Raw genomic sequence first — 17,166 nt, 5'->3', positions numbered from 1 at the left:
AGTCGGATGCTTAACCAACTGAGTTACCCAGGCGCCCCAATGTCTTAAGTATTTTGATCAATGTATTAGACAAGACACTTCAAGTAAAATCACTTTTCTGGGGGCACCTCAGTGTTTCAGTCAGTTAAGTGACTCTTCCTTTTGGCTCAGGTCATGATGTCACCGGGGCTAAGACTGAGCCCCGTGTCTGGTTCTGCATGGACAGTGCAGAGCCTGCTTGAAATTCTCTCTCTCTGTGTCTCCGTCTCTCTCTCTCTCTCCCTCTCTCTCTCTCTCAAAATAAGTAAATAAACATAAAAAACAATAATTTTCTTTGGAGGCTGAATGAACCTGACTGTGGATATTCTGGAAACAAGCAAACTATCTGCCACACCTGCCCTGCACGTGTATTGTGCACACAGTCAGAGCTCTCCTCTCTCCCCACCCCCCACCCCCGTCCCTGTGCTGGTCAGTGTAGCCACCGAGAGCAGCCTTACTGGTAGAGAATCATTATGACTAATGAAAAAAAATGTAAAATAAATAAGAATGACAATATTCGTTCCAAAATACAAGGAGAAATAGCTCAGTTTGATACAACCAACTGTGTTCCTATAAGACATCTCCACAGTTTTCCTGATTCAGAAGAAAGAATACTTCTTTAAGCTTTTTTTCTAGAGCATCGCTAATTACTGCCATATTCTGTCCTTGGTGAAGACAGAGGCAGAAAACAATGGCAATTATAAAGTCTTTTTCGGGGGACAAAGGTCCATCTCATACTCAGAAGGGAATTTCATTAACGGTCAGGTTCAGCCTGATTCCCAGCCTTGCCTTCCCCTTTCTCCCCACAAATGCAGGCTGGCTCAGCAGGTCCTAAGATGCAGATCCAGAGGGGACAGAGCACCAACATCACCGTCAGGGACTCTCCCCTGCCAGGAGGCTGCTGTGCTACCTTCACACGGTGTCCAGTCCCAGGAGCACATCCCTGCCCCAAACTCCTCAGAGTCCCCACACTTGAGGCTCTATTTTGTGACCCTCCAGGACTAGAGACTTGCCTGACACTTTTAGGTCCCTGGGGCTGCCCTGATCCCATCTGTGGCCTGCCAGATGGGATCCCTCTCTCCCTCTGCTGTTGGATTGTCCCCCTCCCCACCCCCCGCCCAATCCGGTCATCCCACCAGGTAGCTGACCCACCTGCAACATTCAACTGTCACTAACTATAGTGGATGCTGCCATCTGCCATAGAGATTACCCCTCCCACCCCACCCTACTGTTTATTCTTTTTAGGACAGAAGCATTTGTTCTCCCAGCTACTGGACTGCTGGCATCTGTCAGCTTCCAGCCAAGTCCCTGTCAGGAAACCACCTGTAGCTGGAGAAAGACGTCCAGCCCAAGGTCTTGCCCCTTCCAGGGAACCCATGTCCAACTTGTAATCTACAGAACTGTCATATAATTACTGTGTGTGATTTTAAACCACTAACTATGCAGTAATCTGTTATGGCAGCAACAGAAAACTTACGCAGAGGAAAGAGAGAATGAGGAGAAAGGAAAACAATTCCATTTATTTCTACACTTTAACTCTCCCTGTTGTGCGTGATCAGGGCTTGCAACCAGGAAAGCTTGAGATCTTTTTTGAAAACACCAACCAGGGTCAAGTCTGGGTGATGGGACCAAACCCATCCAACGTCCTAAAATCAAAAAGTTCGTACCCTCTTTAGAGTGGAGAGGAATATTAATCTCATGCTCTAGAGAACAGATCCATCATTTCTTATATCATTATAACCATCCACAGCCAAGAGGCAAGAGAGTTCTGTAATGAATGAATGGGACACTTTGTTGCCATTTCAACTTTTAAATAAAAAATAGAATTTTAGTAATTGTCTAGCTCAGTAAAGGAATATAACTTAAAAAAATACCTCTTACCTTTATTTTTTTATTTGAGCCAAAGAGACAATCCTGTATACAATGTTAATCCTGACTAAACAGTAATTTAATGACAAAGAATAGAGTTCTCTAACTTTCAGTATCTATTTATCTTTAAAAGACAAGACCATACCTTTTGAAATATCTGCACAAAATATGCATATAGCTAAAGGAATAGAAACAGAAACACAAAGTCAGTATGTCTCCTAAATAGAGTATAAACACCATTTAAATGTGTGTGTTGGGACCATTCCAGAATTTAATTTGCATGGGCTGCTACCTTAAAGATGAAGCAGGAAAATTTATACCAAGCTAGTAAGTGTGAGATCTGAGTAAAGAATTTTTCTCTCTGGTCAGAAAGACAAATAAACTATATATAGCTACAGAATTTAACTTGACTTTGGCTTATATGTTCAAAAATGTACTTATCTGTCATCAAGAATGTGTGTATGGGAAAATGACAGCATTAAAAGACCTCAAAATAGTACCATTCAAGATGATAAACTGCATTGATTATATAACTTTGAGGCCCACTCGAAAGATCGGGTCACTGGGAGTCACTGGTTGTCTAGCTGCCCATCTCTGGGGCAGCATGGCTCTGCAGACATAAGGCGACCACAGGCTGTTACTGGAAAGGACTCAGTGGGTCAAAAGCATGGAGGGTAGGTAAGCCAGGTCCCCAGTCTCAATAACCCAGGGAAGAATGAGCATCCTAGTACACAACAATCTTGAAGAGGAGTCCCTACCAGGGTCACGTTTCCAAAAGAACCCTCTCCAAAGTCAACAGATGGATGGCTCTACACAGAGATCTCCAAGAATAGAGATTGTCATCTGTCACTCTTAATAAGTTGTAAGAAAAACAGACAGATCTTAAAAACCAGATTTCAACAGTTTTGTGTACATTTACTTTTTCACAAAATGGGTGTGAGAGTCTATCACTATAAACATAACAAACACAACACAGAAGAAAATTTGAGAAAGGAGGCCGGGGCTGTGGTCCAGGCATGGGCTGATGAGGACCTACATCACTGAGCTCAAACCACTTTTCCAACAACAACAAAAAAAACACTTCTACCGAGGGTTAGACCCGGAATTTGGCACAATTGTGAATGCATTACTGAGTAGCAACTCCTTTCTCTCCTATTCGAGGACACGTCCAAATGGAAGTGGTGAGAAAAGCTAACCCTGATGCTACCATAAATTTTTAAAACTTCTCAAGCTACAGGGGTGCCTGGGTGGCTTAGTCGGTTAAGCGTCCAACTTTGGCCCCAGTCATAATCTCCTGGTTCATGGGTTCGAACTCTGCTTGGGATTCTCTCTCTCTCAAAATAAATAAATAAACTTAAAAAAAAAAAGACCTCTCAAGTTATAGCACTATAACTTTAGTGTTGCGAGTCACGCAGTAATTGCCGCATACTCCAAAATAGTCTCAACACTTCATTTGAGATTTTCTGGTAGTTAAGCTTTCCAGTCTACTAAACCTCTCCAAAAGGTAATGGCTTAAAACAATAACACTTCTGTCCACAAATCTGCAATGTGGAGAGAACGTGGCAGGAATAGTTCATGCCTACTCCATGTGGCTTCCGCTGGGGTGGCTCAAAGACTCGGGGAAGTGGAGGAGTGGAATCATGTGAAGGCTCACTCGCTCACATGTCTGCACCAGGAAGACTCGAACAGCTGGGGGCTGGAAGAGCTGGGAGATCCACGGGCACCTCCCTGTGTGGTCCGGACTCTCTACACGGCCTCTGTACTGTATGGAATCTCTGTACGATGTAGCTAGACTTCTCACATGGTAGCTCGCAGCTCTGAAGGTACATGTCCTGAGACAGATGGAACTCAGGCACCAGATGAAAGCTCCATCACATTTGTGACCTCGCCTCAGAAATCACACAGCTAAACTTCCGCCATGTTCTATTCTTTAGAACCTCAGTTCTAAAGCCACTAAGGTAGACCCATATATTCAAAAGGAGAGGAACTGGGGCGCCTGGGTGGCTCGTCGGTTAAGCACCTGACTTAGGCTCAGGTCATGATCTCGCGGTCCGTGAGTTCGAGCACCGCGTCGGGCTCTGTGCTGACAGCTCGGAGCCTGGAGCCTGCTTCGGATTCTGTGTCTCCCTCTCTCTCTGCCCCTCTCCTGCTCATGCTCTCTCTCTCTCTCTCTCTCTCTCTCTCTCAAAAATAAATAAACATTGAAAAAAAAGGAGAAGAATTATAGTCCATCCTTTTTTTTACAGAAAGAGGATTAAAGATTTTATGAATATGTTTGAAAACCGCCACATCACGTATGGAAACAGAGAGGAAGAATACAGCCCAAGAGACATGAAAGGAAAGGATCAGAAGAGGGTGATGGCTGAAGTCCAAGAGAAAGGGGGAAACAGGAGCACACCTGGGGCACAGTGCTGGGGACTAGGGAGGTGTTGTCTTCACTGAGAGGGGTGGATCCAGGAACAACACATGCAGCACTCAATGCCTGGCCTTCTGGGCATCAGAGGACAACTGAGTGAGAGATCTCCACAGGCAAGAGTAATTCAAGACTAGAAGGCAAGCACCCTAGGCAAGGGAGAAAGAGAACAAGAGATGGAAGTCACAATGGAAGAAGCAAGAGTGATCACCATGATAATTCAAACTTGCTCAAGAAAGTAAGAAAGGCGGAAGGGGAATGAGCAAAGTGAATCCAGGGCAGGAAAGACATAACAGATACAATACAGGAGGGGAAAAAAAGATCAGCAGAAGACAAACATCCTAGAAGCTAAAGGAAGAAAAGTTTCAAGTAAAGAGAAAGTAGTCACAATCTCCTACACCATTAAGAGAAAAGGAAAAAAACAAAAGCCAAAAAGAAGGATACCAGGTTTTTTCAAGGAAGTAGTCAGGAACATACACTTTGGGGACCCATTTTATTTTTACTATCTGTACAAGGGTGGCAATAATTTCTCACCTCAGCAAGTAAAACTAATGCCTCTAATAGACTTCCATGTTTTGTGTTAAAATAAGCTGTTTCTGTATTCATGAGAGGCACCTGACGAGATACCAGCCTTAGGGAGCTTAAATCCTTTCCCAAGTGAGTTAGGCAGAATTCCTCCATGGAAGGACTACCTCAAGGCAAACCACATCCAGCCCCAGAGGCCATTGGCTACACGCTTTTCTATCGGCCACCTTGCCCAGGCTGGTCGCACTCTGATGGCTCTCAACAGCAAGGCCAGGTTCCCCTGGACTTTGAGGTCAGCAGTTTTAAAACCCAGTTTGAAGATGTATGGAAATTACTATATTCCTATTTTTAAAAATGGTATGTTCTGTCCAAATGTGCTTAAAGCGTTCTAAAATAAAAAGGTCTCATTACAGTTGAAAGAAGCTCTACCTCAAAAATCCCTAGAGGGAGACAGAGAAGCCTGTTCCGATGGCATTCTAGTTTCCAGCTGTGAAGGGCCAAGGAGGTACAGGCAAAAATAGACCTCAATTAAGGGTAGCACAGCATCTACAGACTGGAGGAACACAGTCCCGGGAAAAGAACACACACACGCATGCACGCACACACACACACGCACGCACGCACAAACACACACACAGCTGTCACCTTTCTCTTCATTCTGGGACTGCTCATGGCAGAGGAAGAGATTTTCTTGCTCATGTAGAGCGCTAGGCAGACTGAAGAGTCTACATGAGCTGAAAGCTGCCTGGTTCAATCATAAATCCCTTCTATCAGGACTTTCGACCAGAGCCAGCTACATGACAAGAGGTCAGTAACAGAACCTTAATTACAAGTGTTCTGAGGGTTTATATCTAACCTGGACATGAGATCGGCCAAGAGATTCCATACTCAAAGTATTAGAAGTGGGGGATAAAAAGTTAAGATTTCTTTTTAAATCAATGAAAAACTAGCATCAAATTAAACTGGCAGATGAAGATTTGTGATAAAGTATCTCACTTATCACAAGGATACAGATTTCTATAAACCTTGCTCTTAATTGTACATAACTTCAATGATCAGTTGATAGTTATGAGTTATCCTTTGATAACTATTTTACCATCATATAAAAGCATCATAGATTGAATCTCATGCTAAATTCTGCCACCAGGCCTAAGCACTTGGGCCCAGATGTCACTGGCATTGCCAGGACACATTTGAGAAGAAACCAAAACCTATGAAGAGGCAGCACTGCATACTGTATCCTTTAAAATGATAGTAAATGCCAAGAATCAGCAAGAAGTCCAAAAAAGAAAGACCAGAAATAGTATGAGGAATAAATTGAGTGTATTTACACAAACCAAATATTATAGCAACAAAAACTAATTACATATATATGCAACCACATGCATAAATCTAAGAAACACAATATTAACAAAAAAAATCACAAGTTGAAAGTTGTAAAAGCAATCACTCCCACTCTGACAATGAGAACGAGGCCACATTAGCTACAAAAGCAGTTTTTTAAAATATATCAGGGAGCTGAGGGTGCACAGAAGCTTAAATGTGTTGAGCCTTTCCCAAGAGAAGAAAGGCCAACAGCTGCTTCCGCTCCTAGCAAAGTGGCAGGAAAAACAGGAATCCACCATAGCCAGGAGTAAGGAGAAACCAGGTAAATTTTTAAGCAAGTTTAATGGCCAATGGATGGCCGTATGGATATGAATTCCAGGGAGCCTGAACCACAGAGTAAGTCTGCACCACCAGCCAACTCCTTCCCATAGATCTTCACCAAACACACAACAAGAGTACACCAAAGGCTGGGGGCAGGGCAGGAGAGTTGAGAGGCAACTGCCCTGAAGGCTACAGGACCTTCCCAAGAGTAGGCAGGGGTCAGAGCATAAAAACTGAAAAAATCTCCCTTATGCACTTCAGGCCTTCACCATAGGCACTGCAGCAGCCCTCCAAAAGCTGAGGCTGGATAGCTGGACTGAGAGAGATGTGCTGTGGTGACGAAGGCTGGGATAGTACTAAAAGCAAAGAAAACTCGCCAGTACTCCAAAATGCTGGCATACTGGCTGAAAAACAGAAATCTTCCACAGTTGGGTAAGCTGCTGCTGGGTTGTAAAGCATAAAGAAAACTAAGAGCTTAGTCAGGGGTCAGATCTCAATTCCTGCTAAAGGGAAAGTCTCTGTCCTCAAAATATTTGAACTCAGTGACAAAATGGATCTAATGAAAGCTTCAATAAAGATCACACGCATTTCAATAACACGTTAGATTGACTCAGCCTACACACTAGTACCCTGATAAAAAGGCATGCCCTTTTATATTACTGCATCCTCTATGATTCTTTTACACACAATATCTGGCATGCATCAAAAATTATGAGGCCCACAAAGAAGGGGAAAATATAACCCACAGCCAAGAGAAGAAACAGCCAAAAGAAGTAGACACAGAGATGATACAGCTGTTGGAATCATTAGGCACAATAACTACCAAAATATATGTTAAAGGATCCAGTGGAAAACATGGACACGAATAGGTGGAGAATTTCAGGAAAAGAATGGAAATTAGTTTTTAAGGTATATAAAAACTATTTTTTTAATGTAGAAATGCTAAAAATAAAAAAATAAGACATTAAAGATGGTTTAACATTAACAAGACACAGCAGAGGAAAGGATCAGGAAACCTGAAGTCTGATCAATAGGAATTATTCAAACTGAAAAACAAAAATTAAAAAAGAAAAGAGTATAAAAAAACATGGGATAAGAGACAAGAGAAATACTTGAAGAAACAATGGATGGAAAAAAATCTCTAAAACTGATGAAAGATATCAACCCACAGATCCAAGAAGTCTTAGCAAAGCCTGACACTAAACAGAAAGAAAACTACACTTGGGCATGTCGTAGTTCAGCTGCTGAAAAAAAAGAAAAAACAAAATACAAAATCAGATGGGAAAAAACTCAGCCATTACACACCACAGGGGAATATGCTAAAAATAAAGGCTAACTTCACATCAGAAACAAAAGAGGCCAGAAAACAATGGGCCAATGTCTTCAAAGTTCTGATTTAAAAAACTGTCAAACTTGGAGCCTGGTTGGCTCAGTTGGTTGGGTGTCTAACTTTGGCTCAGGTCATGATCTCACAGTTCAAGCCCTGCGTCAGGCTCTGTGCTGACAGCTCAGAGCTTGGAGCCTGCTTCGGATTCTGTGTTTCCCTCTCTCTCTCTGCCCCTCCCCCACTCACATTCTGTGACTCTCCCTCTCAAAGCTAAATAAACGCTAAAAAAAACCAACTTTTTAACTGTCAAACTAGAATTCTGTATCCAGTGAAAATATCTTCTCTCCCTTAAAAATGAAGGCAAAAGAAACATTTTCAGAAAAAGCAAAATCTAAGCACTTGTCACCAGCAGACCTACATCAAGAAATACTAAAAGAAATACTTTAGGCCAAAGAGAAATGATAAAGATGGAAAAAATAAACAGTACTAGAAATGGTAAATATGTAAAGATAAATATAAAACTCCACTTAAAATTATCTCCATTTTATATATGTATAAATGCATGTGTTATTTTAGATTTTATAAGTGTGTATATGTTTTACTTTAAAGTATCTTTGTTTCACGTATGTATATATGTATGCATGCATGTATGTTTATGTTTCTTTCACATACAATTGACAGCTTTAAAGTAGTAACATTACTGGCTTTATAGCACACACAGATATATACCATATGACAATAAGATTTATAAAGTGTAAGACAAGTAAGTAGAATTATAATGTATTAGGCTTCTTACATTAGTTGTGAAGTACAGTATTACTATTTGGAGGTAGACTCTAATAGGGTAAAGATGCATAGCTGAGCTCTTATGCTACTAAAAAAATAGAAAGAAATACAGCCTAAATTTGTTACAGGAAATAAAATGGAATACCAAAAATATGCAGTTAACTTATATGAAGGCTAGAAGGAAGAAAAAAGAAACAAGACATATTATATAAGCACAAATACCAAGATCATAAAGTTAAACACGACAATATTGGCAAATATTGACAAATAGCAAAATTTGAATATGGACTGTTGCAGCCACATTAAATTGACTGAAATTTATACCATTATAGTTGACTCTTAAACAAAATGGGGGTTAGGGGTGCCAACCCCACTTCACCCCATACAGTTGAAAATGGGTGTATAACTTTCAACTCCCTCAAAACTTAACTACTAATCGCCTACTATTGACCAGCAGCCTTACAGGTAACGAGTCAACTAACACATATTTTGTATGTTATATGCATTATATACTGTATTCTTACAATAAAGTAAGCTAGAGAAAAGAAAATGTTATTAAGAAAACCATAAGGAAGAGCAAATACATTTACAGTACTATACTGTGAAAAAAATTCATATATGAGTAGACCGCACAGCTCAAACCTGTGTTGTTCAAGGGTCAATTGTACCATGTTAAGAAAAGGTCTTTTGCTCAAGAATTAAATGCTGAGAGGGGCGCCTGGGTGGCTCAGTCGGTTAAGCGTCTGACTTCAGCTCAGGTTACGATCTCACAGTCCATGAGTTCAAGCCCTGCATTGGGCTCTGTGCTAACAGCTCAGAGCCTGGAGCCTGCTTCGGATTCTGTGTCTCCTTCTCTCTCTGCCCCTCCCCTGCTCATGCTCTGTCTCTTTCTGTCTCAAAAATAAATAAATAAAAACATTTTAAAAAAGAATTAAATGCTGAACGGCTGACTCTTGATTTCAGCTCAGGTCATGATCCCAGGGTCGTGGTATTGAGCACCAAGTCCGGCTCTACGTTGAGTGTAGAGATTCTCTCCCTCTCTGTCTCTGTCTCTCTCTCCCTCTCTGACACACATACACACAAAAGAATTAAATACTGAACAATTTGGGTATCAAAGGGCATAATGTCTGCAACTTACTGTTTAATTGTCCGGGGAGAAGGAGGGGAAAGGGCAGAGATGGAAGGGTTTTTTTACATGTACAAAAGATCTCTTTACTTTTTTATAGACATAGGAATTTTTTATTTCTATTTTTTATATAGAAAAATGAGCCAAACTAAAGAATCTATTATTTGCGAATGTATACATTTAAAAACCTTGAGGAAGGGGCACCTGGGTGGCGCAGTCAGTTAAGCGTCCAACTTCAGCCAGGTCACGATCTCGCGGTCCGTGAGTTCGAGCCCCGCGTCGGGCTCTGGGCTGATGGCTCAGAGCCTGGAGCCTGTTTCCGATTCTGTGTCTCCCTCTCTCTCTGCCCCTCCCCCGTTCATGCTCTGTCTCTCTCTGTCCCAAAAATAAATAAACGTTGAAAAAAAAATTAAAAAAAATAAAAAATAAAAAATAAAAACTTGAGGAAAAAGAGTCAAGGTATTAATAATGACTAAGCTCAGGTGGTGATGACCTCAGGGAGGTGAGCAGGGAGATGGAACAGAGCTAAAACCCAGAGGGTATGAACAGATTCAAAAGCCCTGGTATCGATGTGGTTCTTGAGTTGAGTGGTGGTATTTTATTTCAACACTTGCACATATGTTACATATGATCTTCTGCATGGATATAATATTATCTAAAGGGGAGAACTGAGCAGATAGAAGATCATCCAGTTTGTAAAAAACCAGTTTGATTTGGGACCAACATTTATATTTAGTAAAGCACTAAACAAAAGCATTAAGATGGACCCCAACACTTACCTGAACTAACTTTTTGTCAGACCCAAATTCCCAGATGTAACTAAATAGAAATACCTATTGGCCACCACTGCCTTCCCTTTCCCACCAACCTCAAAAAAAGTGAATGCACTTCCTTGAAACACTTAATTTAAATTCTTTTGCTGAGACATAGTGACTCTGCCGTGAATAAATTATGTGCAACATTGCACTGCAAGAGAAAAATCTCCAGGTTATGTAGATATGGCCCATTAAGTAATTGACCATCATTACCTTATTACGGGAACCTACAGGCGTCCTTTCTGCATAACTGGGTATCACTTCCCACTAGCTGAGAGTCATCAGTCTCCTTAAGACTTTTATTAAATAAATTCAAGTATCAAAAGTCAAGAACCCATAAAATGTAAAATTATTCTAGGTACTAGTGGTAATTGGGTAACGGTGATATACGTATGTGTGTGTGTGTGTGTGTGTGTGTATGTATGTGTGTATGTATGTATGTATATGTGTGTGTATGTATGTGTGTGTATATATATATATATATGAGTGCTTCATTTGCTCAAAGCATTTACTTAAAAAATAAAGAAAAACTACAGAGAGGTCTTAGTTAGCCAAGGGAACATCTCAACTCTGTCACTAGTTTTCTAAATAGCTAAGAAACCTTTTCTTTCCTCTGCTTCAATTAATGTATTTGAAAAGGGCTAAGACCCAATTCTAAATTCAGAAGAATTACACCTAATAATCAAAGTTTCTAAGGCAACTGTGCTCTGTAAGGCATGAGAAATTTTAGTGTTTACAACTTTACAAGATGAAAAACTGAAGCGTGAGGGAGTTATTTTTCAGAGTGTTTCAGTATTACCATTATTCCATCAACGACAAATATTTACTGAGAGCCTCCTATGTACCAGGTACTATTTTAGGTACCGGAGATAAAACACAACAATGAACAAGTTAACGCATTCCCTATCCTCATGGAACTTACATGCGTTGACCTTGCACACCAATGAATGGATCAGTGCCCTCACGCCAAGAGGTCATTAATAAGGTTTTGATGCCACCTGAAATTCCTGTGGATCCCAAACTCTCGTGGATCTTGTGGGCTATAAAGTATCCTTGACAGCACCTACTTGGTTAATAGGGAATGGTCAGGGTAGCACCCTGATGGTCATCTCCTACTGTCTACTCTTAAGCCCATGGTGTTCTATGAGGCATGGCATGGCCAGCATCTGGCCAGAAGATAGGACACGTTCTGTCTGTTTTCTGAGATGGTGAAAAACTCGATGCAGTTCTCAATAGGGCAGTTGAGAAAATAGAGGGTCCTTATATGTTGTAATGGCAGTATCTTCTACTAAATAATAAAGGATTTCCAATCTATAAGGGAGAAATGAAAGGAGATAGCACTTTTGTTTATGGGGGACAGTCCTGTGTTCCATCTCCAAGGCAAACATCACCCCAGTTCTACTGACTACCAATCATTCCTCAATTATTTCAGAGGGGATTAGCCAGAGAAGGAAGGAGGAGAAGGAGGGCAAAGAAACAAAGGGAAGGAGGGGAAGAGAAAAGGAAGGAGAGAGGGAAATCAGAAGGAGAAGACATCTGGTAGCTTTCAAAAAACAACTCATCAGTGGACTTCCAGTGGTGACAAATTTAAGACTGCTTCCACATTCCCAAGTGTTTCGGCCCCAGAAACACCTCCAGACTGTCTGTGACCACAGCACAGAACTGAGAGACTGTCAAGTCCAAGAGCTGAGCAGGCCTCCCCTCACCTCATCTGGCTACCTGGTTCATCTGCTTCTTTCTGTCCCTGTGATCAGAGACTACGAGATGTCAATCGTTCAGGACCAAAGACATTTTCAAAACTTCAACTGGGAACAAAAGCAGCCTGTATGGATGTGTGTGCCAGAGAAGAAGAGACAAAGAAATGGATAAGGTTCACTGATCTTTGCAAATTGCAATTCTGGGGATGGGGGTGTGAGAATGAGGATGTTGCTGTGAGTCTTAGACGAACCAGCCCCTCAATAACCACAAGGAGCAGTGACAAGTCTGGACAGCGCTGCAACCAGCCTCCTCCCTCCCCTCTTGAATACAACTACAAAATGCTGTCACTCTCTAACAGTGCCTACGCTGAACACAGGATGCCCCAAAATGCAGAGCCTGACCCTACTTGAAAATGAGTAGAGTTGCATCAGGTGGCTTCTAGTAGCTTTCTTTACTGTCTTCACGGTTCTAAGATGGTAGCTCTAAAAACGGAAATGAAATCCAGTCCCTGCTTCTTGGAGGCTTCCTCTGTGCTCCTGCTCTGGTCTGGACCAGGGCAGTCCCCAGACATCTCTGCAAGACTCCCACTCTGAAGAGGCAAGAGTGAAGCCACTCCCCTGAGTCATACAAGGGTCTTGATTTATTGCAAACTACACGGGTCTGCATTTTTTTCAGCCCAATATGCTATCACTAGGATCCTTGCTTATTAACCCATCTACTCCCTCCTTCAAAGGCTCTCAGAAAAGGGAGTCCTTGGGAAGCTACTTCTAAGGTCTGCTCTAATAACAGGTACCATTCACTGAATACTTACTATGTATGAGACACTGTATTAAGTATACTTTTTTACTTAATCTTCACAACACTTTAAGGTAGAGAGTATTAATCCCATTTAACAGATTCGGAAACTGACGCTTAGAAAAGCCCAATTATTTTCTCAGGGTCATACTCCTGGTTAGAATCTTGGGATCTGTCTTCCGAAGTCCAAGTCTTCAAGCACTATTCTATACTCGGAGAAAGAGCAGAACAGTGGGTCAGAAAAGGTTTGCAGTCAGAAACTCCTGCCTCCAGTTAGTGTATGACCCGGGGTGGTCACTTCCCCTTCAATGTGGGAATAATCATTTCTACCCTGCCTTTTTCCCAGTGTCAGAGGCAGTATCGACACCTGTTGCTATGTTCCCATAAGTCCCTTTCTCTCAGAAGAACTTCCTTGTCATCTGTTCAAGGTTGGGAATGAGAAGCAGGGTAGGGAACAGATGCAGGAAAAAGAGGTCTGAAGCTAGGTCACGTGTCTTCAAATTTGTCCTTGCCCTTTGTAACTGTATGGGGAGACATGGACTCTAATGTTTGAACACGAATTCTACTCATATTAAAGTTATCTAGGCATGAAATTAAGCCAAATAGGCAAACACGTAGTATATATTCAATAAATAGCTAAAGGAAGGGCAGAAGGAAGGCAGGCAGTGGGCAGACGAAACTGGCATTTTCTTTTGATCTCTTTTAGGCTGTTGGCGTTTCATACCCTGTGCATGGAACTAATTGCTTGTCCGAGTCCATCAAATTAATTTGGCCAAAGTTATTTAATTTCACTTTGTCATTAGCAATGATAAAGAACTTAAAAGCAACACAGTGACAAACATTCTTAGCCAAACCATAATATTCTATGATCTGAACAGCCCTATGATTTTCCCAACTGAGGCATCATCCTAGGATTGGCCTATTTTCTTGAAATTTCGAATTGCCTAATTGGAGTAACACTCATGAAGACCAAAACACACAGAGCTTATCTAAAAATGAAGCTACCAGTAGGAGCTAATAAAATCCCAGCACACATGTTTATTCCTACAGCCTCTGGTTAACACAATGCTGACAGCAGAGAAACATCCCTGACAACCTACTAGTGAGGACTTTGGGGAGCTCTTGGAAGAAACACACGCAGGGCTCAAGAAGCGATAGTTTGCTTAAAAGCAATGTTTGAACGAAGAAAATAAAAGACAGCAAGTATAACTAGAGGGGATCTCTAACCATTCAGTGTGGCTTTGGGTGTAGACAGAAAATGAAACATTCATCATCCTGCATGAAACACACCTGTGGCTGAGTTCACAAAATTAACCCATTTTCCCCACCCTTAAAACTGCTAAAAAAAAAAAAAATGCCAATAGTTCAAAACTTTCACCTTAGGAACATCGTGAATACTCCAGAAGACCACCTGAAATGACAGCCACCATTAGAAGGATGGCATTTGTGTTCAACCACATGGCATCATCATTTCAGTGCCTGAATCTATTATGACTCAGACCCAGGTCTGTCAGGACCAGCAGCTCTCTGGAAAGGGACAAGGGGAACAACAGAGGAGAAACAGAGCATTTCTCCCGCCATCCCCAAAGCCTTTTCACACCTTCCCCTTCCCACCTCAAGGCCCCCAACAGGCTCCACCCTCCTTGCGAAACTGCCCAAAAGTTAAACTTCTAGCAGAGAAATGGAGGGGCTGTGTGTGAGGACTGGGGGACGTGAGTGGCTTACCTGGGAGATCTCTGTCCTCACCTGTTCTAACTCAATCCTGCTATAACTGTTCACCACGGCACAATGTTGAGGCACAAAACGTTTCCCCTCAGAGTCAGAGGGCTTTACATGAAAAGCATGACATTGTCAAGAGATCATTCATTTCTGATTGACATAGCATTTGGAACACCAAACACTGGGCACAAAACCAGAGCCTATGAATACTCATCAGAGACAAAAAGTAAATAAATACAAAGGTTTAATTAACCCTATGCAACAGAAGAAGATGGAGACTGAACGGGTACCATGTCCCGTAATAAGCAGGATACCGGAAGCACAAAGAACTCCCAATAACTGTATTGCTTTTTTTTTTTTTTAATTGGGGATGGGGGTGTAGCTATAACTTTTATTGAGCAAAGGATACCATTAAGAATTACATAAGAAGCTGCATTGCAAATGTTGGACCCAATAAGGGCAATTGAAATTGATTCTGGAATGTGGTTAAAGTACTTTATCTAATCTATTAATAAATAAGAAAATCTTTCATTAGTTGGCAGGAGGACAGTTGCCACTGGCCAACTTGATTTTCCTGAAAACGGGGAAGACTTGCATGCACTTTTTTTCAGATAAAAGCCCTAAAGTCCCAAAGTACTGTTTCTGGAATCAGAAGTTACCATGCAGTGTCATACTTCTCCTGAACAGGCTGAAAGTCTCCTTTCACCTGTTCCCCAACGTCAGGAAGGGAGAATAAAGGGTTCGCTTGCAACATGTTTCTAATGGAAAAACTTTTTTTGAAGCAAAGAGTTTGGAAACCTCATAGTAAATCAGAAATTGTTGATCCAGGGTGACCATCTAAGGAGAATGAAAAAATGAAATTACCCTTCCAGGCCTTCGCTCTGAAACCTGAAAAAAGCCAAGATTCTGAATAGTGAAGACACCTGGAAGATTTAGTAAATGAGCTGAACAAGATGCCCTATAGCTTGCGAGCAGGAAAGGAAGTCAATTCTATTTATCGCTGCCTGAGAAATCAGCCTCATCCTCCCCTCCCACAGAAAGCTACAGCTGGGCTGGCTAGCCGGTCTCCAAACTCAGTAGAGACAGAACCAAGCATCAGTCACCTGCGAGGTCCCACCCGACCCGCGCCAGCGGCAAGGCCGGCACACCTTCCAAGTGTCCCCTCTCCCCTCTCCACTCCCAGAGCCCGCCCCAGGGCTGCACTGTCTCCGGGGATCAAAGGGCCACAGACCTTTGAGAAAAAAGAGGGAGAAGCGGCTTTGCATTATATAACAACGTACAGCAAATAAGGCTTCTGGAAAACGAAAGTAGCGAGGGGAGGGGCAGGGGTCGGGGAGAGGCGAGGGGGAGCCGGGCGTCGCGGAGGTTTCGCCGCCACTTACTCGAAGGCGAAGAAGAGTCCGCTAGTGACCAGGATGAGGATGAGAGTCAGGTAGAAGACGCCCGTCTGCCGGGCCATCATGATCCTGCCGTTGCAGAAGAACTTGTTTCTTCCCGGGAAAACCTCCCATTTCCTCCGCGCCGCGATTTTCTTCTTCTTGTGGGGCGACTCCATGGGGGAGGAGCTGTGGGTGCTGATCTGACTGTACTCGCAGTCTTTCATGGGCCCGCCGCCGCCGGGAGGCATCCACGAGGGCAGCCGGCTGGGGGCGCACGCCCCCAGAAGCCCCCCGGCCGCGCGGGCCCCGCCGAGCCACGACCGCCGCCGGCCGCCCGGCCGCCCCCCGAGCCGCGGCGCCGCGGCCGCTACGCCGGCTCCCGGCTCGGCGACAACTTTGCCGAGGACACCCAGGTTAACCCTTGCGGGAGCCCAGCTGTCATAGCCGGGTCCCCCTCCGGGAGGGACGGTGCTGGCCCGCAGCCCGCGGCGGCGGTCCTCAGTCGCTTCCAGCCCGCGTGCCGGGGCTCCGGGGCCCCGCGGGGCGCGGGGGGCCGCCCGGCCGGCCCCCGGCTCGCCGCGCGCCCGCCCCCTCGCACAGCCGCTCGCTCGGCCCCGCCGCCGCCGCCGGCCCGCCGGCCGCGCCTCGGCTCCGGCCCGCCGACCCCCGAGCGCTGCGCCCCGAGGGGACTCGAGGCGGCGGCCCCGGCTTCCTCGGGAGCCACTTCGGCGCCTCGGCCAGGTTTATTCTAATCCTTCCTCCCGGCGGCGGATCCTCCCCAGGAGAGAGCGGTGGAAACTGGGAGGCAGCTCGCGGCCCCGGCAACCCCTCCCAGGGGTGGGGAAACCGAGCACGTTATTCTGTCAGGAGCGGGCTCGGCGACAGCCCGGGCGCTGCTCGCGCTGCGACCCCGCGCCGGCGCGCCTGGCAGCCGAGCCCAGACCGCGGCCCCCGCGCGGGGCTGCCGGGGCCGCCCGGGCCGAGGGTCGCGGCGGCGGCTCGTGGGCTGCACGGCCGGCGGCTCCCTCGCTCCCTCCAGCCCCATAGGG

General features: G+C 44.0%; 1 protein-coding gene across 4 annotated transcripts in view; it reads right to left on the bottom strand.

Moving 5' to 3' along the window:
- The window catches only part of ZDHHC14 (zDHHC palmitoyltransferase 14), a 293,086-nt gene extending 276,305 nt beyond the window's left edge, over positions 1-16,781 (bottom strand). For 3 of the 4 annotated variants that reach the window (XM_086708227.1, XM_086708228.1, XM_086708230.1), the window contains exon 1: positions 16,121-16,781. In XM_086708227.1, the coding sequence (XP_086564353.1) occupies positions 16,121-16,365 (245 nt within the window). In that variant the 5' untranslated portion in view covers positions 16,366-16,781. Of the gene's footprint in view, positions 1-3,549; positions 4,008-16,120 lie in introns of those variants that run through there. The other variant, XM_086708229.1, reaches the window with a different exon arrangement.
- Positions 16,782-17,166: the final 385 nt, after the last annotated feature.

The sequence above is a fragment of the Puma concolor genome, chromosome B2 (genome assembly GCF_028749965.1).
Source record: "Puma concolor isolate L17-30 chromosome B2, mPumCon1.1.hap2, whole genome shotgun sequence".
Taxonomy (NCBI): domain Eukaryota; kingdom Metazoa; phylum Chordata; class Mammalia; order Carnivora; family Felidae; genus Puma; species Puma concolor.
This window is presented reverse-complemented; position numbering and strand designations above follow the sequence as displayed.